The sequence below is a fragment of the Telmatherina bonti genome (assembly GCF_933228915.1).
Source record: "Telmatherina bonti genome assembly, chromosome: 21".
Classification (NCBI taxonomy): Eukaryota; Metazoa; Chordata; class Actinopteri; order Atheriniformes; family Telmatherinidae; genus Telmatherina; species Telmatherina bonti.
This window is the reverse complement of record NC_136630.1, coordinates 5027000-5049295: the sequence shown is the minus strand read 5'-3', so window position 1 is coordinate 5049295 and position 22296 is coordinate 5027000. Positions and strand designations below refer to the sequence as shown.

The following is a 22296-nucleotide window of genomic DNA, read 5'->3' as shown; positions in this document are numbered from 1 at the left end:
TACGTGCTTCATGTGTGCATATTTATACATGTACATGTATGTATGTTTATACATCTATGTACATGTAAATGTGATTGTACATAACTATATGTATAAGAAATTTAATTCATTCTGTGGAAATTATCACAAACAGTTAAAATTTGGAAAATTATTCATTTATAAAGTGAACAACTTAAGACATATGGCATGTTATGCTATGATAAAGATTTTCTTTTTCCTTTTTCTTCTTTCATTGAGTATCGCTGAGAAAAACAATAACCATTTATTGGTGCGTTATATATATATATATATTTCTTTTCTTTTTTTTAAAAAAAGGGCAGATATTACAAGAAATTCTCTTTTTTCTGCTCCTTTTCAAGCATGGCGCTCTTTTAGTTTTGTTTTTGTACTGTAAAGTCTTGTTTTACCTTTTGTATGACCATGTGAGAAATAAAGTAAATATTGAACTGAATCCACTAAAAATCCCTTTATCCTCCTGATTTATGAAGATTCTGACATTTCTCATGAAAACCAACGCATCATCTCTGGTTTGTGGCTCAAAACATTTAGGAACCACCATCTTACAGCTTAATAATCATTTCTTACAGCTTATAATTCAACATAAGCAGAAGAGGAATAAACAGCACCACTTCTATTTCTTGTGTATAAAATTTGGGTAGGAGCTACTGACAAATAGGAAGCCTTTTTTATATTTGTACTATAATAAATAATAATAAAAAAAAAAAAGATGTTTTCTTTAATTTAGAATGAATCAACTTTGCTTTCTATGTTGCGGCCATGTTTCTACAGGAGCTCAGAATGGACAAACTAAAGAAGCAACTCTAAGGTCTCTTATAGAGCCGGAAAGGAGGCTGACTCCAGTAGTTTTCATCTGACCTTGCCAGTCGTGGATAGCAACTAGTCAATACATTTATAGTTCTCTTTGTAACGTGTGTCGACAGGTTGGTGTGATCTGTGGCAGGCCTCTCGAAGCTGACCAATCACAGTCTGAGCTGTTAAGTTCTTAGGAAATTGTTATAGAGACATGAGCAGGGACATTCTGATTTATGATAAAGGTTAAAAAAAATGAACAAAACTTCTCTGAACAAGCTGAAAAATAAAACTACCAAGTGCAGAATCATCATTTCTCTCTCTGACACGTAAGAAGGGCTGTTTATCACTCTTCTGATCAGGTTTCAGTACAACAGACGTTCACAAACGTGGCTCCAGGACTCCTGCCGTGTTTACTCTGCGGCAAACACTGAGGGTCGTTATGTAATACGGAGCAAAGGAGGAGGACCCTGCAGCAAATCGGCGAGCAGACGTGGACCGCTTAACGGTGCTAATCGTTGCAATGGCTGAAAAACGCAGACTGAACTCTGCAGTATGATCTGAAGGTGGTCTGATTGTGGTAATCTAAGATGCAAGCCTCTGTTTCTGCTTTTTATATCTGAAAACAGCTCTAATTGTTGCCACAATCAAACCCAGAAGAAGGAAAATTCAAAACTTTACTGAATGTTTTTCCTGCCTTAGTTTCAGTTTCAGGAGGCGGTTTCTTACTGTAAGAAAACCCTCAATAACCTCCTGTACGCCATCTGCTTGGCAGCAAACAGCAGATGGATTGCTATAAAACACTGATTCAAAATGTTAAAAACATGGCTGGATCATTTTTACATCAATCTGGAACCATATTTGTTGGACTGATGGATCAGGGTCTGAGTTCCACAGTAATATGATCGGTATGGTTTACAGAGAACGGTCTGAAAGAGAAAATATCTGGTGAGAAGCAGCTTTCTGGACCACAATTTGTTGTTGATGTCAGGAGAATAAATAGACTGGTTGGAGATGATAGAAACACAACAGGAAGTGAAATAAACCCTGGTTCCAACCAATATTTGCATGTCTGAATGAGAAGCAACAGAAAATGGAAAAACGTTGGTCGTCTGATGAGTCTCCATTTCAGCTTCACAATCAGGTGGGTGGAGGGGCAGCATCACCCCACCATGCTCAAGGCTCACATCATCTCCACCATGGCGATGAGTTTACTGTCCTCCAACGGCCTCCACAGTCCCCAGATCTAAAACAGAGCAGCTTTGGGATGTGGTGGAACGGGAGATTCTCATCATGATGAGGTGGAACGGGAGGTTCTCATCATGATGAGGTGGAACGGGAGGTTCTCATCATGATGAGGTGGAACGGGAGATTCTCATCATGATGAGGTGGAACGGGAGATTCTCATCATGATGAGGTGGAACGGGAGATTCTCATCATGATGAGGTGGAACGGGAGATTCTCATGGTGATGAGGTGGAACGGGAGATTCTGACCATGATGAGGTGGAACGGGAGATTCTCATCATGATGAGGTGGAATGGGAGATTCTCATGGTGATGAGGTGGAACGGGAGATTCTGACCATGATGAGGTGGAACGGGAGATTCTGACCATGATGAGGTGGAACGGGAGATTCTCATCATGATGAGGTGGAACGGGAGATTCTCATCATGATGAGGTGGAACGGGAGATTCTGACCATGATGAGGTGGAACGGGAGATTCTCATCACGATGAGGTGGAACAGAAGATTCTCATCATGATGAGGTGGAACGGGAGCTTCTCATCATGATGTGGTGGAACGGGAGGTTCTCATGGTGATGAGGTGGAACGGGAGATTCTCATGGTGATGTGGTGGAACGGGAGATTCTCATCATGATGAGGTGGACCGGGAGATTCTCATCATGATGAGGTGGAACGGGAGATTCTCTTGGTGATGAGGTGGAACGGGAGGTTCTCATGGTGATGAGGTGGAACGGGAGGTTCTCATGGTGATGAGGTGGAACGGGAGATTCTCATGGTGATGAGGTGGAACGGGAGATTCTCATGGTGATGAGGTGGAACGGGAGATTCTCATGGTGATGAGGTGGAACGGGAGATTCTCATCATGATGAGATGGAACGGGAGGTTCTCATGGTGATGAGGTGGAACGGGAGATTCTCATGGTGATGAGGTGGAACGGGAGATTCTCATGGTGATGAGGTGGAACGGGCCCTGCGATGGACTGGCGAGCTGTCCAGGGTGTACCCTGCCTGTCGCCCAAAGCCGGCTGGGATAGGCTCCAGCTTCCCCGCGACCCTGAATTGGAATAAGCGGTTCGGAAAATGAATGAATGAATGAATGAGGTGGAACGGGAGATTCTCATCATGATGAGGTGGAACGGGAGATTCTCATGGTGATGAGGTGGAACGGGAGATTCTCATCATGATGAGGTGGAACGGGAGGTTCTCATCATGATGAGGTGGAACGGGAGATTCTCATCATGATGAGGTGGAACGGGAGATTCTCATCATGATGAGGTGGAACGGGAGATTCTCATGGTGATGAGGTGGAACGGGAGGTTCTCATGGTGATGAGGTGGAACGGGAGATTCTCATGGTGATGAGGTGGAACGGGAGATTCTCATGGTGATGAGGTGGAACGGGAGATTCTCATGGTGATGAGGTGGAACGGGAGGTTCTCATCATGATGAGGTGGAACGGAGATTCTCATGGTGATGAGGTGGAACGGGAGGTTCTCATGGTGATGAGGTGGAACGGGAGATTCTCATGGTGATGAGGTGGAACGGGAGGTTCTCATGGTGATGAGGTGGAACGGGAGATTCTCATCATGATGAGGTGGAACGGGAGGTTCTCATCATGATGAGGTGGAACGGGAGGTTCTCATCATGATGTGGTGGAACGGGAGGTTCTCATGGTGATGAGGTGGAACGGAAGATTCTCATGGTAATGTGGTGGAACGGGAGATTCTCATCATGATGAGGTGGAACGGGAGATTCTCATGGTGATGAGGTGGAACGGGAGATTCTCATGGTGATGAGGTGGAACGGGAGATTCTCATGGTGATGAGGTGGAACGGGAGATTCTCATGGTGATGAGGTGGAACGGGAGATTCTCATGGTGATGAGGTGGAACGGGAGATTCTCATGGTGATGAGGTGGAACGGGAGGTTCTCATCATGATGAGGTGGAACGGGAGATTCTCATGGTGATGAGGTGGAACGGGAGATTCTCATGGTGATGAGGTGGAACGGGAGATTCTGACCATGATGAGGTGGAACGGGAGATTCTCATCATGATGAGGTGGAACGGGAGATTCTCATCATGATGAGGTGGAACGGGAGATTCTCATCATGATGAGGTGGAACGGGAGATTCTGACCATGATGAGGTGGAACGGGAGATTCTCATCACGATGAGGTGGAACGGGAGATTCTCATGGTGATGAGGTGGAATGGGAGGTTCTCATGGTGATGAGGTGGAACGGGAGATTCTCATCATGATGAGGTGGAACGGGAGATTCTCATCATGATGAGGTGGAACGGGAGATTCTCATCATGATGAGGTGGAACGGGAGGTTCTCATGGTGATGAGGTGGAACGGGAGGTTCTCATGGTGATGAGGTGGAACGGGAGGTTCTCATGGTGATGAGGTGGAACGGGAGGTTCTCATGGTGATGAGGTGGAACGGGAGGTTCTCATGGTGATGAGGTGGAACGGGAGATTCTCATGGTGATGAGGTGGAACGGGAGGTTCTCATGGTGATGAGGTGGAACGGGAGATTCTCATCATGATGAGGTGGAACGGGAGATTCTCATCATGATGAGGTGGAACGGGAGGTTCTCATGGTGATGAGGTGGAACGGGAGATTCTCATGGTGATGTGGTGGAACGGGAGATTCTCATCATGATGAGGTGGACCGGGAGATTCTCATCATGATGAGGTGGAACGGGAGATTCTCTTGGTGATGAGGTGGAACGGGAGGTTCTCATGGTGATGAGGTGGAACGGGAGATTCTCATCATGATGAGGTGGAACGGGAGATTCTCATGGTGATGAGGTGGAACGGGAGGTTGTCATGGTGATGAGGTGGAACGGGAGATTCTCATGGTGATGAGGTGGAACGGGAGATTCTCATGGTGATGAGGTGGAACGGGAGATTCTCATGGTGATGAGGTGGAACGGGCCCTGCGATGGACTGGCGAGCTGTCCAGGGTGCACCCTGCCTGTCGCCCAAAGCCGGCTGGGATAGGCTCCAGCTTCCCCGCGACCCTGAATTGGAACAAGCGGTTCGGAAAATGAATGAATGAATGAATGAGGTGGAACGGGAGATTCTCATCATGATGAGGTGGAACGGGAGATTCTCATGGTGATGAGGTGGAACGGGAGATTCTCATCATGATGAAGTGGAACGGGAGGTTCTCATCATGATGAGGTGGAACGGGAGATTCTCATCATGATGAGGTGGAACGGGAGATTCTCATCATGATGAGGTGGAACGGAGATTCTCATGGTGATGAGGTGGAACGGGAGGTTCTCATGGTGATGAGGTGGAACGGGAGATTCTCATGGTGATGAGGTGGAACGGGAGATTCTCATGGTGATGAGGTGGAACGGGAGATTCTCATGGTGATGAGGTGGAACGGGCCCTGCGATGGACTGGCGAGCTGTCCAGGGTGTACCCTGCCTGTCGCCCAAAGCCGGCTGGGATAGGCTCCAGCTTCCCCGCGACCCTGAATTGGAATAAGCGGTTCGGAAAATGAATGAATGAATGAATGAGGTGGAACGGGAGATTCTCATCATGATGAGGTGGAACGGGAGATTCTCATGGTGATGAGGTGGAACGGGAGATTCTCATCATGATGAGGTGGAACGGGAGATTCTCATGGTGATGTGGTGGAACGGGAGATTCTCATCATGATGAGGTGGAACGGGAGATTCTCATCATGATGAGGTGGAACGGGAGATTCTCATCATGATGAGGTGGAACGGAGATTCTCATGGTGATGAGGTGGAACGGGAGGTTCTCATGGTGATGAGGTGGAACGGGAGATTCTCATGGTGATGAGGTGGAACGGGAGGTTCTCATGGTGATGAGGTGGAACGGGAGATTCTCATCATGATGAGGTGGAACGGGAGGTTCTCATCATGATGTGGTGGAACGGGAGGTTCTCATGGTGATGTGGTGGAACGGGAGGTTCTCATCATGATGTGGTGGAACGGGAGATTCTCATGGTGATGAGGTGGAACGGGAGATTCTCATGGTGATGAGGTGGAACGGGAGATTCTCATCATGATGAGGTGGAACGGGAGATTCTCATGGTGATGAGGTGGAACGGGAGATTCTCATGGTGATGAGGTGGAACGGGAGGTTCTCATCATGATGAGGTGGAACGGGAGATTCTCATGGTGATGAGGTGGAACGGGAGATTCTCATGGTGATGAGGTGGAACGGGAGGTTCTCATGGTGATGAGGTGGAACGGGAGATTCTCATCATGATGAGGTGGAACGGGAGATTCTCATGGTGATGAGGTGGAACGGGAGATTCTCATGGTGATGAGGTGGAACGGGAGATTCTCATGGTGATGAGGTGGAACGGGAGATTCTCATGGTGATGAGGTGGAACGGGAGATTTTCATGGTGATGAGGTGGAACGGGAGATTATCATCATGATGAGGTGGAACGGGAGATTCTCATGGTGATGAGGTGGAACGGGAGATTCTCATCATGATGAGGTGGAACGGGAGATTCTCATCATGATGAGGTGGAACGGGAGATTCTCATGGTGATGAGGTGGAACGGGAGATTCTCATGGTGATGAGGTGGAACGGGAGATTCTCATGGTGATGAGGTGGAACGGGAGATTCTCATCATGATGAGGTGGAACGGGAGATTCTCATGGTGATGAGGTGGAACGGGAGATTCTCATGGTGATGAGGTGGAACGGGAGATTCTCATCATGATGAGGTGGAACGGGAGATTCTCATGGTGATGAGGTGGAACGGGAGATTCTCATGGTGATGAGGTGGAACGGGAGATTCTCATCATGATGAGGTGGAACGGGAGATTCTCATCATGATGAGGTGGAACGGGAGATTCTCATGGTGATGAGGTGGAACGGGAGATTCTCATCATGATGAGGTGGAACGGGAGATTCTCATCATGATGAGGTGGAACGGGAGATTCTCATCATGATGAGGTGGAACGGGAGATTCTCATCATGATGAGGTGGAATGGGAGGTTCTCATCATGATGAGGTGGAACGGGAGATTCTCATGGTGATGAGGTGGAACGGGAGATTCTCATCATGATGAGGTGGAACGGGAGATTCTCATCATGATGAGGTGGAACGGGAGATTCTCATGGTGATGTGGTGGAACGGGAGCAAAATATATGAGGAATGTTTCAAACAACCAGTTGAATCTATAGACCAAGAATTAAAGCAGTCCTGAAGGGAAAAGTTGGTCTGACCCGTGCTAGCAGGGTGAATCAGAAATTAGCGGTGAGTGTCATAACTCGGGAGAAGCAGTCTGGCTTAATGTTAGAAACATAGCACTGCTTTGGATATCAATATTTTCTTCAACAACGCTGTTGGCTGTATTGATGTGTTATCAATAGTTTTAGTCTGAATTGATGCTTCTAGTTGATTGAATCAATTTTTCGTCACAACTTCAGATCTTCAACACTGACAGCACAGTTATCACAAATCAGAAAGATTTAGTGTCTCTCTTTGAGCTTCTTTTTCACTAAAGTCAGCAGACAGCATCCAACCAGGGTACATGGAGACAATAAAAAGACATAAAAGCCAGTTTGCTCTGGAAAGTCGGCAAAGTGCTGAAAGACGGCAGGAGAGAAGAACAGCAGACAGGCTCAGCAGAAGCTTCACATGCACAATCCATCAATCCCAGACATGTTCCCTCTCTCACTTTATTCCCATTTCCAGATGTCAAAGAACAAGAGGAGTTTAGGTGCAGACATTTACTCTGCCTTTATTCATTGATCAACTGACCCTTAAATCCTTATTATGCTCATTATTCCGACTAAAGGTTGATCCTCAAAGTGGCCAAAAGAACAAGGACCTTTAATTGACATTAGGTAAAAGATTTCGCAGACACACAGAGGTGTCTTCAGCTGCATCACACACACAAAGCTTCCTCCCGGTCGGCTCTGAGGCGCCAGCTTACCTGGAAGTTTCCCACCATGATGAGACCAGCAGCACAGATCCAGCCGCTGGAGAGGCCGGCGGTGTTGAGGATGCAGTTCTGGTACTTCTCAATCACATGAGCGTAACGCAGCAGGCAGATCAGCATCACTGCAGGAGCAAACGTAGAGAGGACGGACATGACAAATCAGGACTGAACACACACACAGTTACAAGAAGAAGAAAAAAGATTTCTCATTTTATACAAGATACTTCTTAAAACTATACCATATAGAAGCTGTATTAATTACAGAAAGAATGAAGTATCAATTATTGCTATTGGCTAACAATATGCTGCACCACATAGATTACATAAGATTGAATAAAATCTCACAATACAGTCAAACAGCAGAAAATAGTAATTTCACAGATGCATCAATATTTGTGGCTGTACTTCTGCAAAAGAATGAGGCGTTCCAACAGAAGCAGAGAGCAGCCATGCTCTGTATAAATATCACAACTTAATTATTCCGTTATCCCAAGATAACAAAGCTTCTTTTTACATATGTTAATTATTTTAATTTTTTTTTAAAAATTAAAAAAAAAAAAAAAAAAAAAAAAAAAAAAGAGTGTTAATGAGCTTAACTGATTATCCAAAGTTGCGAGTTTGCGTGTTAAAATCGTCTCAATCAGGAAGAATCTGTTACTGCGATTTACTGTAAAGGCTTTTATCTTTTACAGAATAATTATGGAAATAATTTCCACATAAAATCAAATAATTTTATCAGAAATCATGAATGAGGAGAGGATGAATAATAAAAAGCACTTAAGGTGCCTTAAAAAGGTTAAATTAAATCTAATCCATTATTTAAAATTCTGCACACAGAAATTAATAACTTGAAAAATAAAAACCTGCTTGAAAAGTCACCTTCCATAGTTACAGCACCAAAAGACCTAATGTCACATCATAGTTACAGTTTTGTTGTATTTATTGGCCAGTTTTCCTCCTCACTCTACCATCTTAATGAAGGATCTAAACAAAAACTCAGCTTAATAGTGTACAAAAATATAAGCAGACAAATAAATTGCTAAAACTGCTCAAAGTGCACTGAATAAACCTTTAGTTGAACATCTGATTAAGCGTCAGAACAGCAGCCAGCTGAGTTCCCTCCTACAAGAAGAGGAAGATCTCTGATGTGTTTATGGAACGGCTCCATCAAAGCTTCACAGCAGTCTCTTACGGCTCTCCCACACTTCCATCTGACACTCGCCGCGTTCACATCTGTTGCACATCATGCTGCAAACTGTTTTCATGTTCCTGTTGGTTGTCCAGCAGCGAACGCAGCAGTCAGTTTTTGATGATCCAGTGCAAGCAAAGCAATAAGACGCCATGTTTGGGTTCTGGGTTATCTATGTGCCTCAAGGGCTGCTGCACAGCAGGGGGTCACTCTGATCTGAGAGGCTCAGACAATTACCATTTTTCTAATCTCTGCTCACACCACACCTTCGAGTTAAACAAACTATCACAAATATAAACTGAATATTGTTTATGGGAACAAAATCAAAAGAGGGAGCAGGCTTTTCATGTTGGAGGACATTTCAAAACGTGAGCCTGCATGTGACTCTCAGAGCTGGAAGGATTGGGTGGAGAGATAATCTATTGTTTCTGTCATTCAGTAAGAAAACAGGACTTGTTACATAATCCTTGTTGCACCTTCACATACAAAGAGATTCATTGGTTTCCTTCTGCAAAGAGACCTTTTTCTCCATCAAATATTTAATTGACCATAATATACGGAAAGACTATTGCACATTAATAGAAAAATAAATGAGACTATGTGAATATGTGCAACCATGACAGCATAATATTTCAAAGTTGATTTATTAAAGTCAACAAAACAGCTACAGAAGTCAGTAAGCTCAAGGAGTCTCAGAGCCCATTAAAATCTGATGCTGCCATAGTTGAACAACTAATCTGCCCTTTGATGGCAATAAGTGTGAAGAATTAATCTTTAAATCAGACTGTAAGGTCTTTACAGCAACGGAAACATGAACTAGTAAGAGACCAAAGAAATGGTGTAGCCTATGCCAGCCGCAGACTGGAAAAGTTAGTCAAACAACTGAATTTACAGTGAATTCATAGCAGTATATTACTGTATTTCATAATAACACTGAGGATACTGATTTGGTAAATAAGTCTCATTTGCTGGAATTTACGTTTATTTACAGTTATATTTGGCACAGTTTGGAAAAGATCTGCATATTCTAGTAATACAACATCAGCAGCACACAGATACCAACACCCCACTGGATGAGATTGAATCTGTTGTCATTTCTCCCAATTTATAAAGATGTGGCTGCAAAAAGATTAAATGAACCCAAAACACAAACTATTGTTCCACCAACTGGTGGAGTTGACATGATAAACATCTGAATAATAAAATAAAACTTATTTTGACCACACAGATGTGATTATTGGGGAGCTATGTTCAAATAGCTAGCTTCAATAGCTGTTAGCATGCTATCCTCTGAATGCTAGCAGCTAGCTGACACGGCTGTTCTGCAGCTGGACTGAACACATGAGTAGTGGCCTTTTATTTATTTCCCAAGGATTTTACCTCTCTTTTTTTTGGCTTTCCCCCCCCCAAAGATACAAACATTAGATAGCCATGTTCAGCTAAGAAGCTGCTAGCTAGCATGCTATGCTTTGTCTGCTCACACCCAGCTGAGGCAGATGATTTTCAGCAGGATTAGAATAGATTCATTTCCCACCAATCAGTTACAACCAGCCATTTATCATTTGCAGATCTGTAGCTTCAGCTGAGATGATGGCCATCTACTTCCATCTTAAAATGAGAGGGTTGCAATACAGTATTTACAGAAAAACGCCGTCATGGTTGCTGTTAAAAGGGGAGAAAAGCCTTCATTTTTTTTTCAAAGTCAGCTGTTGTTTTACAACTTGTAAGTTTCTAAACGTTCAACAAACAGCGAGGAGAAACTGCATGAACTGATAGAAACATGTAATTTTCCTCATAGCGGTGTGTGTTTGATGGTGAAATGTAATTAATACATCTAATGTGTCATGATTTAAGAAGAGGGCATAAAGAGAAGCTTAATGGCTTTTAATAGGCAGAAAAAGGTCCATAAGTTCAGACAGGTCAAAGGGTTTGTTGAATGTCTCAAATTCCTGTAATTTCTCAGAAAAACACCACAAACCAGGTGTTCGCTGCATAGTTACATAACGACTAAGTGAAGATCAGGAAGACGGGCCGCTTCAGTCGGATCACTCAGGTCCAAGTTCAACATAAATTTCATTTTGATCATGTCTTTAAAGGATATTTAACATCATTCTTTTTTCCATTTTTATTCTTTTAAAGCAAATTAAAGTAATTCCAAACAGGACAAAAGTTTTAAACAGAGACAGCGTGGTTCATTCCTTACAAAATGGCCAATGACCGAGTCCTCAGACACACATTCAGCCTGGGCAGAAACTCAGGCTGCTAACACTGCTTGTTATTGGCTAACAGCTAGCATCTCTAAGCTGAAATAAATACTCCCTCAGCTAATCATTAGCTTGTCTATGCTGTCAGCCACCATGCAGATTATAATTACGTATTAATCTTTTAGCAGACTGTACTGTATGCTTCCAGCATCTATTGCAACTAAACTGAAATTGATTGCTGCAAGATTTTCTAACAAAACCTCTAGAAAACGGACACCTGAAGTCTTGCAGTGTATCTTATCTTTTTTAAAACTGCTGCAAACATCATCCTTCTCTTTCCCCGTCCAACAGAACCCTACTGAAGATGCACATATGCACATATTTTAGAGTCAAAGATCAGTGTAGATTAACTTTGGCAGCTTGGAAACTTGGAAATCTTTGCTTGGCATGCTTCTGGAGCGCATTACCTCCAGTAATCACTGCTTTTTGCACAGTATTGTAAGACTTTATTTAAAAATCTAAGCATGTTATTATGGTAGATTCCTGGAGTGTACAAATCCCCACAAACATTTATAAAACAAACAGAGGCATAAAACCAACATGCATGGATACGCAATGCATAATGGATCATGAGAAGACCACCCAAAACAGAGGGTTTAAAGCAGTTTTGGTACACAGGATAACAGAGAAGCTGCCCCCTGATCAGAAACTGGATGCTTGTGGGTTATGTAGAATATAAAAAAGCACCATTCATGGCATGGAGTAACTGTTTCTCTAAGACTGAGGACCGAAGCAGAACCTGGCAGTGATTCAGAGGAACATAAGACTTGGCATGGAGTAACTGTTTCTCTAAGACTGAGGACCGAAGCAGAACCTGGCAGTGATTCAGAGGAACATAAGACTTGGCTGGAGTCACTGCAGCTGGAAAAACAAGCCTAATGTTTAAGATGCATTGGGTCCAGTTGGATAGAGTGCACTGTGTTAAGATTAAACTTACCTTCTTATCTATGTTTCTAAAGTGCATTTGACTAAATAACTAATATGTAAACTCACCCATGAAGGATCCGGTGCTGCATATGAGACTGAAAAAGCAGCTTTCAGGTGTCAGAGTTCCACATTTACTACAATTAAAGCAGAGGAGAGGAAAGGGGTTAATATGGGCCAGTCCCTGGGCTCACTGGGCTCAAGTTCAAGTTAAAACAAGTTCTCACAGAGTTCAAACCATGACCTCCTGTTTTTCTTATCATCTACCCCCTTACCCATTTTCACTGGGCATGTCTCATAAATACAATGAAAAATGTGCTCTTAGCTACTCTCCTGCATTAAAACCAAACCAGTTGTTTTCTAACAGTTGAGTTTGGAAAAGAAAGACTCAGATTTTTATCTCAACACCAAAAGCAACATGAGATGTATGAACAAACTGCATCTTTGTGTGTTCCTACATTCAGGACAAGCTGAAGAAGTTGTTTTGCAGGCCTTGAATGTTCCCTGTCCATCACTCCGGGTGTCAGTGTATGCTTGAGGGAAATGAGTGTTTACATTCTGCAGTGACGTTTCAAAGGCAACTGAGGGATCCACCACACACAACATTAGCTTTTCTTCCTGTTAAGGTGAAGAGGTCCCTGTGAATCGCAGTCAGGCATGTCACAACAGTCAGTTCCAGAAATTTTTAAAAGGTTTTTCCTGAAAGTCAATGAACAATTTTGCCTCAATGTCCAGTGCATTAATGACCAACTTCAGGGCATAGTCCATTTATAAAGAAATGAATGTAAGTAACAGTGTTCCGGAGGCTTCTGAGATGAACTAGTGCGCGGGGAGGGTGTCAAGATTGGGTATAAAAGGAGCATCCAACAAGTTGTGGCTCAGCACTTTTTAACAAAATCCACCAGAGAGTCATTACTAAGATACATTTTTTTTCTATACTGCTGTGACCATAATAAGGGGAAATATTTTTCTAGAAGGAACAGAAATAAAGCAACCTATTATCTGACATAAAGAAAAACAACAAAAAAGGCAAAACAGGGGATATAATATGACCAGAAACCACTAAACAGTGAAGCAAACTTCCCTTTCACATCATCTGATATGACGTGTGTTTTATTTAGTCTGAATGCTTAAACCTGCAGTTTTTTGTATTTTTTTAGAAAGCCACTTTTTGTCCATAATGTGCAGGAACCACATGGACCGGGAGTTTCATACATCTAAACAAAGCAAACATGACTACACTCGTCCTGTAACATCTGCACAGAGGACACTGCTGACCTGATGAGTGGTATGTTGTCTAGCGTGCAGCACAGCACAGGTCCTCTCTGTAAAGGAAGCTGCTCCTCACAGGACTCGTTATACAACCTGCAAACACACACAAGCACATGCACACACTTCAGTCCGCAGACACATGCAGTTTGCATAAACTCTGAAATTTCAGCAGTGTTGCTTCATCAATTCAAACACTGACGGACTCCAACTGGACAGACTGAAACTCGGTTACGTTAACACAGATGAAAGTTTAAAACAAACCTCATTTCACGTCATATTGTCACATAATGAGTCGCTCATGATGCAGGACAACTAAAGCAAACACATTTGTAGAAACTCTGTTAATGGTTGAGCGTCTGCTTTCACCTTTATGTCACCTCGGCTCCCGTTCTGCACAAATAACAGTAGAAAATTAACCCAAAATGTTACATTAGCTAAAAAACAGCCAACAAAAACTAAAAACCAGTTTTATTGAGACTATTCTGGTTAGTGTGGAAATGGGTGCCAGGGTTCAGAGTTGGCCAGCATCGTTTGCAATGCAGAGTCTGATGCAGTGAAAGAAATTCTCAGGATTGAGAACAAGATGGAATTATAAATAGGCTTAATTTTTAACTTTGCAATGAGAAATTATGTAAAGATATTGCTTATTGTCATGTTTCCACTTCTGAGCTTACTTCAAGGCTCCGTTTGCTCTTTGCTCTTGCTTAAACCTTTCCACTTCCTGTTTTTATAAACTTGGTTTTCAATCATAATTGTATAAAAGGCTATTATTCTGAAGGACACTTGATGGTTTACTTCCTGCTAGACAGGAGGTGACGTTTTTCTTTTCTGTTCGGAGTTCGCGTTTGTAGCCAAGGTTTCGAGCTAAAGCTAACAGACTGGGTTATGTTTCCTATCGTTCCACACACTGGGACAGTTACTGGCAGCGCATCAAAGTTTCCCTCTGTTCAACGTGTGCTTTATTGTGACACTCCGAGTGTTCAGTAAATGAAGAAAGTGAGTACTGTCAGCTGTTCTATGATATATGTGAGGTGTGCTAGGTGTGCCTAGTCATCTCTGTTCTTATTCCCTCGCCGGGAAACGAAACTACTGTCTGTTTACTTTGTTTATTAAGTGCACTTGCTTTGTTTATGGGGAAGTTGTGTCGCGGTGGTTTGCAGAGAGCTGCTGGCGGACGTTAATTGCGCCGCGAAGGAGAGAGGGGAGGGGGGAGCAGGAAGAGATGCCGTGCTGCGGAGGAGCTCGCACCTGTAATGTGCAGACTGACCAGCAGATGGTCCCGTCGGCCTGTGTAATCCACTCGAATGCCTAAATGTGCAGATTCTGACTGTTAAGTGGTGATTCTTCATGTGTATGCCCACTAGCTGTATTTTATGCTAATTCTTTAATTATCTGATGTTGATATATTGTTTATTGTTATTTACAGAACTATTACAACACTGAGTGACCACAATAAAGTGCCTGGCCTTTGAAACCTGGTTAACGAAGATACCTGCGCTGTGTAATTAATCTGTGTCCTGACCGACACCCTCATCTGGTCTGCTGCAAACCTATAAGACGGATTAGCGCCCCAGTGCTTTCCATCAGAACATTGGTCCTTCGAGCCGGATGCAGCAGTCAAGATGCAGTCAGAAGAAGAAGTGTACATCGATGCAAGACCCAAACGTTCCAGACGTCGAGCTACCAGGCTTCAGGATTTTGAAGTCGATTATGTAAGAGATGCATCACCATGGGGATCATTACCTCCTTCTCCGGGGCAGAGCGGGTTCCGTCCCCAGGAAGGTCCAGTCTATACTTCCCCCTTTCATTCATCTCTGCCTTACCTTGGCGACGTCCACGGGAATGTGGCTCCTCACGAGACATCCCAGCTAACCTCAGGTCACCTCCAGAGGGGAAATCCCTATCCCACCTATAACCTACCTGGTGCTCCTACTCCCTCTCAGTGGAGCTACCGACAAGCCCCTCCTTCTTATCCAGATATCAGAGCCCTTCAGGAGGAGAACGCTAAGCTGCGACAGTCCCAGCAGGTTTACCAGTCCACTCTTAGGGAACTTCACGAAGCCCGGATGGAGATGAAGGAGTTAATTGCCGCAGCTCGCTCATTGAAAGACAACATAAGGCAGCCCTCTGAATCAGATCCAAATATCAGCAGGTACAAACCTCTGGGTGTTATTGGGGCTTCAGCTCAACATTATAGCCCCCCCCATCCAGACAAAGGAGGAAGATGATGAGACCTGGCCGGACCCTCCACCCTGGCCAGAACCAGAGGAAGACCTGCCCAAGGGTGTGAGTGGTCTGCATTTGGAAGGACAGAGCTAATTTAGTTCCCCACCCCCTCAGAACTCTCAGACTCAAGCTGAAGGATCCTGCGAGCCAGCAAGGTCCCCTTTACAGCCCTCTCCGCTCATGTATGCCGCTCCTTATAGCCGGACACTGCCTTATGTCCCACCTCAGCCCTATGAACCCCTCTCTCATTCGGCTCCTACCCACTCAGATTCCAGACCTCCCCCACCATCGATAGGGGTAACATCCGCCTTGCCCCCTTCTAACCTTCCTGCCCAGACTTCTGTTTCAGAACAAGTGTATAGAGGTCCCAAACCAACTATACCTAAGCTGAGCCATCCAGATCCCAGTGAGTTTGCCAGACTCCGCATCGCCTTGGAGAACCTGCTCCCCGCTGACTCCACAGAACTTTTTAAGTACCAGATTCTTGTTGACCACTTAAAGTTAGAAGAAGCCCGGTTGATTGCTGATGCTTATCTGAATTCACTCACCCCCTATTCTGACACAATGAGAGCCTTGCACGACAAGTTTGGTCAGCCTCACCAGCTGGCTCTTCGGAAGATTGCCAGTGTCTTAGAAGCCCCAGAAGTCAAGCGTGGGGACCCTGCCGCCTTCCAGAAGTTTTCCCTCCAGATCCAGTCCTTGGTGGGTCTGCTACAGACTTTGGGTCCTGAGGGAGAGATTGAACTCAACTGTGGTTCACATGTTGCTCGTCTTTTGAGCAAACTTCCTTCAGAGCAGAGAGCCGATTTCCGTCGTCATCGGTTTAAACAGCCCGGGACTTCACACACACTGTATGATTTGTCAGAGTGGTTAAGCTATGAGTCCCGGTGCCTAAGTTTTGATAGTCATCTCAGTGGTAAAGGCAGCAAAGATAGACACCCTGTAAGGTCAGATGGCCGTTCTGCAAAACAAGTAACTGTCCTACATGGCATCAAAGAACAGCCCACAGACTCCTTCACAATGGATAAAGGTGCTGGGAGAAAGAAACCTGTGGGTAAAGCCTACTGCGCCTACTGCCGGAGTGTGGAGCACTACTTTAGTCAGTGTGAGGATGTTGCCAAGCTATCTCAGGAACAGCTCAAAGAGTGGATTCAGGTCAACAAACGGTGCTGGCGCTGTGCACGACACCACCAAGCTGCTCAGTGCACCTTAAAGAAGCCCTGCAGTATCTGCCAGGGGAAGCACCTTTTAGCCCTGCACGGAATAAACCGGCGGACAGAAAGACCCGATAAAGAGGTGGCTGTGAAGGAGGAGAGCTGCTTAACTAACTCTGCCTCTGATTCCCTCTACCTTGACAGACCTGCAGCTGGGAATCGGGTTATGCTTAAAATCGTTCCTGTGCTCATATATCACAAAGGATAAAGTCTGAGCACCTTTGCTCTTTTGGATGATGGGTCAGAAAGATCCATGTTACTACCTGCGGCAGCCAAACAGCTGGGATTAAAGGGCATTCCAGAGGATCTACCCCTGTGAACTGTTCGACAGGATATTCAGGTGCTACATGGGCACAAGGTATCTTTCCATATTTCACCAGTTGGCGACCCTCAGGTTCGTTATGAGATTGGTGATGCCTTTACCACTAGTCGTCTCAGTCTGGCCCAGCACTCTTACCCGGTGAAGCAGTTGCAGGAAAGGTACATTCACCTCCGTGATCTCCCAATACCTCCCTTGAGGGATGCTAAACCTTGGCTCCTCCTTGGCTCAGATCAGGCTCACCTCATAACCCCAGTGGAACCAGTCAGACTTGGACCATCCGGGGGACCTGCTGCTGTTCACACCAGGCTGGGATGGACCCTTCAAGGTCCTATCCGTGCCATAGGGCAGCCAGCCCACCCAGTGCAGTGTCTGTTCACCTCTTTCCCACGACAGATGGATGAGCTGTACCGCCATGTCGAGAGGCTCTGGCGGATCGACACTGTCCCTTATCGACCAGAGAAAGAAGTCACCCGATCAAAACAAGATCAGCAGGCTGTGTCACTGTTGGATGCCAAGACAGTCCGGGTTGAGGTCGACCAGGTCAGAAGGTATGCCACACCCCTGTTGCGTCATGCATCCATGCCCTTATTACATGCGCAAAAAGAGTCAGTTATGGCTTTGCTGCGGAATACTGAGCGGCGGCTCCTTAAAGATCCTGGGCGAGCAGAGGTCTATAGGAAGGAAATGCAGAAGCTCATTGACGGGGGGGTTGTGAAGGAGGTTACCCCTAAGGAACCCTCAGAAGAATGCTGGTATATCCCACACCACCTTGTTACCCATAACGGGAAAAGTCGGTTAGTCTTTAACTGTTCTCATCCATATCAAGGTCAGACCCTTAACCAGTATTTATTGCCAGGGCCCACTCTGGGAGCCTCCCTGGTGGGTGTGTTACTGAAGTTCAGAGAGCACTTAATCGCAGTCAGTGGAGACATCAAAGGGATGTTTCATCAGGTTCGCCTTTTACCTGAGGATCGGCCCTTGCTGAGATTCCTATGGCGTGACCTGAAGGTGGAGGAGGCCCCACGAGTTTTCGAGTGGCAAGCCCTGCCTTTCGGAACCACTTGTAGTCCCTGCTGCGCTACGTATGCCCTCCAGCGCCATGTAGCTGATCATTGTCAGCCTGATGATATCCTAAAATTCTCTGTGAAGCATTGCTTCTATGTTGACAACTGCCTGCAGGGTGTGCCCACAGTGAAGGAAGCTAAGCAGCTGGTGGATGGCCTTCGACGCTTGCTGTCATCAGCGGGCTTCAAGTTGCGACAATGGGCTTGCAATGAGCCAAGTGTCCTGGAACACTTGCCCAAAGATGCTCGATCTCAGAGTCTTGACCTGTGGCTGGCACAAGACAGGGTCAGCCCTCAGGAATCCACCCTGGGTCTTAGCTGGAACTGGCAGAGTGATTCTCTGAGCTACAAGCAAAGGCCTGTGTCCTACGATGTTCCAACCCTGAGGAACATCTATAGGGTCCTAGCTTCGCAATATGACCCTCTGGGTTACCTACTGCCCTTCACTACTAGGGCAAAAGTCATTGTTAGACAACTGTGGGACAAACAGCGAAGTTGGGATGATCCAAACTTACCGGCTGTTCTCCTTCAGGCTTGGTCCAGCTGGGAAGATGAGCTGCAGTCCTTACCTCTTCTCACCTTCCCTCGAGCATATGTTCCTGCTGATTTTGACCTGGATGCCACAACCCACGAGGTGCATATTTTTGCCGATGCCTCAGAACAAGCTTATGGGGCTGTGGCCTACTTGAGGTCTGAAAACCAAGAGGGGAAACGACACCTCTCCTTTCTTCTCGTTCGTTCCAGAGTAGCTCCAAAACAAGTGCAGTCCATTCCTCGCCTGGAACTTTGTGCAGCTCTAGTAGCAGCCCAACTAGCCAGTCTCCTCAAAGTAGAACTTACCCTGAAGATAGCCCGCATCATCCTATGGTGTGACTCCACAACGGTGCTTACTTGGCTTCATTCTCAGTCATGTCGCTACAAAGTGTTTGTTGGAACGAGAATAGCAGAGATACAAGAGCTGACTGAGGATCACAGCTGGTGCTATGTGGACTCAGACCAGAATCCTGCTGACGATCTAACAAGGGGCAAAACCCTAAAGGAGCTGAAGGATCCATATAGGTGGTCCCAGGGACCTGCTTTCCTTCTTCAAGGTCCTAACAGTTGGCCCAAGCCTCCCAGCGCTGAACCAGAAGAAGACCAAGCTGAGCTCCGAAAGATCACCTTTTGTGGAGCTTCAGTTACTTCACCCATGGGAGATGGCCAGGATGACAAGAAATATAGTTCTTGGCAGGAGCTTGTGGAAGATACGGCGAAGGAGCTTCGAGGAGGATGCTCCCCTTCTAATGTCCTCACTGCAGAGGACTATCAGCAAGCTGAACGGATGGTTTTGCAGCAGGCCCAAAGGCACTCCTTTCCTGAGGACTACAAGCTACTTGCCGCAGAGAAACCAGTGTCACCTTCAAGTCGTCTACTCACGTTAGCCCCTCAGCTTGATCCGACCTCCGGTCTGATAAGAGTAGGCGGCCGGCTTAGACGATTAGAAGATTTGGACTTACCCCTGCACCCTGTGGTTCTTGATCCATCCCATCCATTTACCCATCTTTTGATCCAGAAATATGATGGTGATCTATGCCATCCGGGTCCTGAGCGAGTTTTCTCAGACATGCGGAGAAAGTATTGGATCCTCCGAGGACGAGAGGCAATCCGTAAGCATCAAAGAACCTGTGCTGAGTGCCTACGTTGGAGGGGGCGGCCTTCCATTCCTATGATGGCTGATCTTCCTGCCGCTCGCCTTAGGCTACACAAACCAGCATTTTACTCAACTGGCGTGGATTGTTTTGGACCCATGGGGGTGAAAGTTGGCAGACGCCAGGAAAAGCGCTGGGGAATTATTTTCAAATGTTTGACCACGAGAGCAGTTCACCTGGATCTCCTTAAGCACATGGATTCGGACTCCTATTTGCTGGCTTTGAGGCGGTTCATTGCCAGAAGAGGAACTCCAGCGGAGCTGTGGTCAGACCAAGGCACCAATTTCAAAGGCGCAGAACGAGAGCTGCGAGAAGCCTTTGGGAATATGGCCCCATCATTGCAACAACAGTTAGCCCGGCAAAAGATCAAATTCAACTTCAATCCTCCAGCTGCTCCTCATTTCGGTGGAGTATGGGAGCGAGAGATTCGATCCGTCAAGTCTGCCCTCTACACGTGTGTTGGAGCGCAACCTGTACCTGAAGAAGTTTTGCTCACAGTTTTACTGGAGGTGGAAGCAATCCTTAATTCGAAACCCTTGGGCTATGTATCCTCTGACATTGCAGACCCCGACCCTGTGACGCCAAACAGTCTGCTCATGGGGCGGCCCGATGGCTCCCTCCCGCCAGTGGTGTACCCAGAGGCTGAGATGTTAAGTCGCCGTCACTGGAGACACTCCCAGGTCCTTGCAGATCAGTTCTGGTCCAGATTCATTAGAGACTATTTACCGGGATTGCAGACAAGACAGAAGTGGCAATCTTCTCCTCCTGACCTGCAAGATAAAGCTGTGGTTATGTTAGTGGAGCCACATCTGCCTCGAGCCCAGTGGCCATTTGGACAAGTTGTAGCAGTTCATCGGAGTGATGACGGTCGCGTCAGGTCAGCAGACGTCAAGATCAAAGGACACATCTTCACTCGCCCGGTAGCTCGGTTGGTATTACTACCAGCTCTCCCTTCTGGTAGAGGTCTTCAGAGTTCCGGATGCACTAAGACTGACTAAGTTTTTTTTATGTTATTGGATGCAAATGTGCCATGCACATTTGGGGGCGGCTGTATAAAAGGCTATTATTCTGAAGGACACTTGATGGTTTACTTCCTGCTAGACAGGAGGTGACGTTTTTCTTTTCTGTTCGGAGTTCGCGTTTGTAGCCAAGGTTTCGAGCTAAAGCTAACAGACTGGGTTATGTTTCCTATCGTTCCACACACTGGGACAGTTACTGGCAGCGCATCAAAGTTTCCCTCTGTTCAACGTGTGCTTTATTGTGACACTCCGAGTGTTCAGTAAATGAAGAAAGTGAGTACTGTCAGCTGTTCTATGATATATGTGAGGTGTGCTAGGTGTGCCTAGTCATCTCTGTTCTTATTCCCTCGCTGGGAAACGAAACTACTGTCTGTTTACTTTGTGTATTAAGTGCACTAAGTGCCTAAATGTGCAGATTCTGACTGTTAAGTGGTGATTCTTCATGTGTATGCCCACTAGCTGTATTTTATGCTAATTCTTTAATTATCTGATGTTGATATATTGTTTATTGTTATTTACAGAACTATTACAACACTGAGTGACCACAATAAAGTGCCTGGCCTTTGAAACCTGGTTAACGAAGATACCTGCGCTGTGTAATTAATCTGTGTCCTGACCGACACCCTCATCTGGTCTGCTGCAAACCTATAAGACGGATTAGCGCCCCAGTGCTTTCCAGCAGAACAATAATTCTGATTTATCGCCTGTACAAAAAGGGCCAAAACTATTCTACTCCTACAGATGTAAAAGCACCACTACTTTGGCAGATTTTTCCTCACTCAGGCGCCTCTTAATGAAGACTAATTCAGCATCCATCTTGTATCATGTTTCTTCTCTGAGCGCTTTCCAGCATGTAAAAGTCAGTCTAATGTAGTCTTGTGGTGTCTCTTGATTTCCTCTCTTAGTTTGATAACATTTTCTTGCATTTCTTTGGTGAATTAACTATAATGCATGTTCAAAATTGTAAGTGCGTTGATATCCAGTTGCTAGCGTGTGGCACAGTGCCATTAGTAAAATGATGCAAAGGACAGAAAATACAAGCTGTGTAGTGCATTTTCTCATACTCAGGATGCTGCCAGGGAGCAGTGGCCCCTGAAATGTATGTAATAATGTCATTTTG

At 45.4% G+C, this 22296-nt stretch overlaps 1 protein-coding gene across 1 annotated transcript in view; it reads right to left on the bottom strand.

Annotated features, from left to right (window-relative positions):
- Positions 1–22296, bottom strand: part of LOC306771835 (transmembrane protein 150A-like) — a gene marked incomplete at its 3' end in the record, with an annotated part of 43131 nt that overhangs the window by 9628 nt on the left and 11207 nt on the right. The window contains exons 4-6 of the mRNA XM_079261156.1: positions 13650–13736; positions 12441–12508; positions 7989–8116 (exon numbers count right to left, since the gene is read on the bottom strand). Of these exons, the coding sequence (XP_079117282.1) occupies positions 7989–8116; positions 12441–12508; positions 13650–13736 (283 nt within the window). The remainder of the gene's footprint in view (positions 1–7988; positions 8117–12440; positions 12509–13649; positions 13737–22296) is intronic.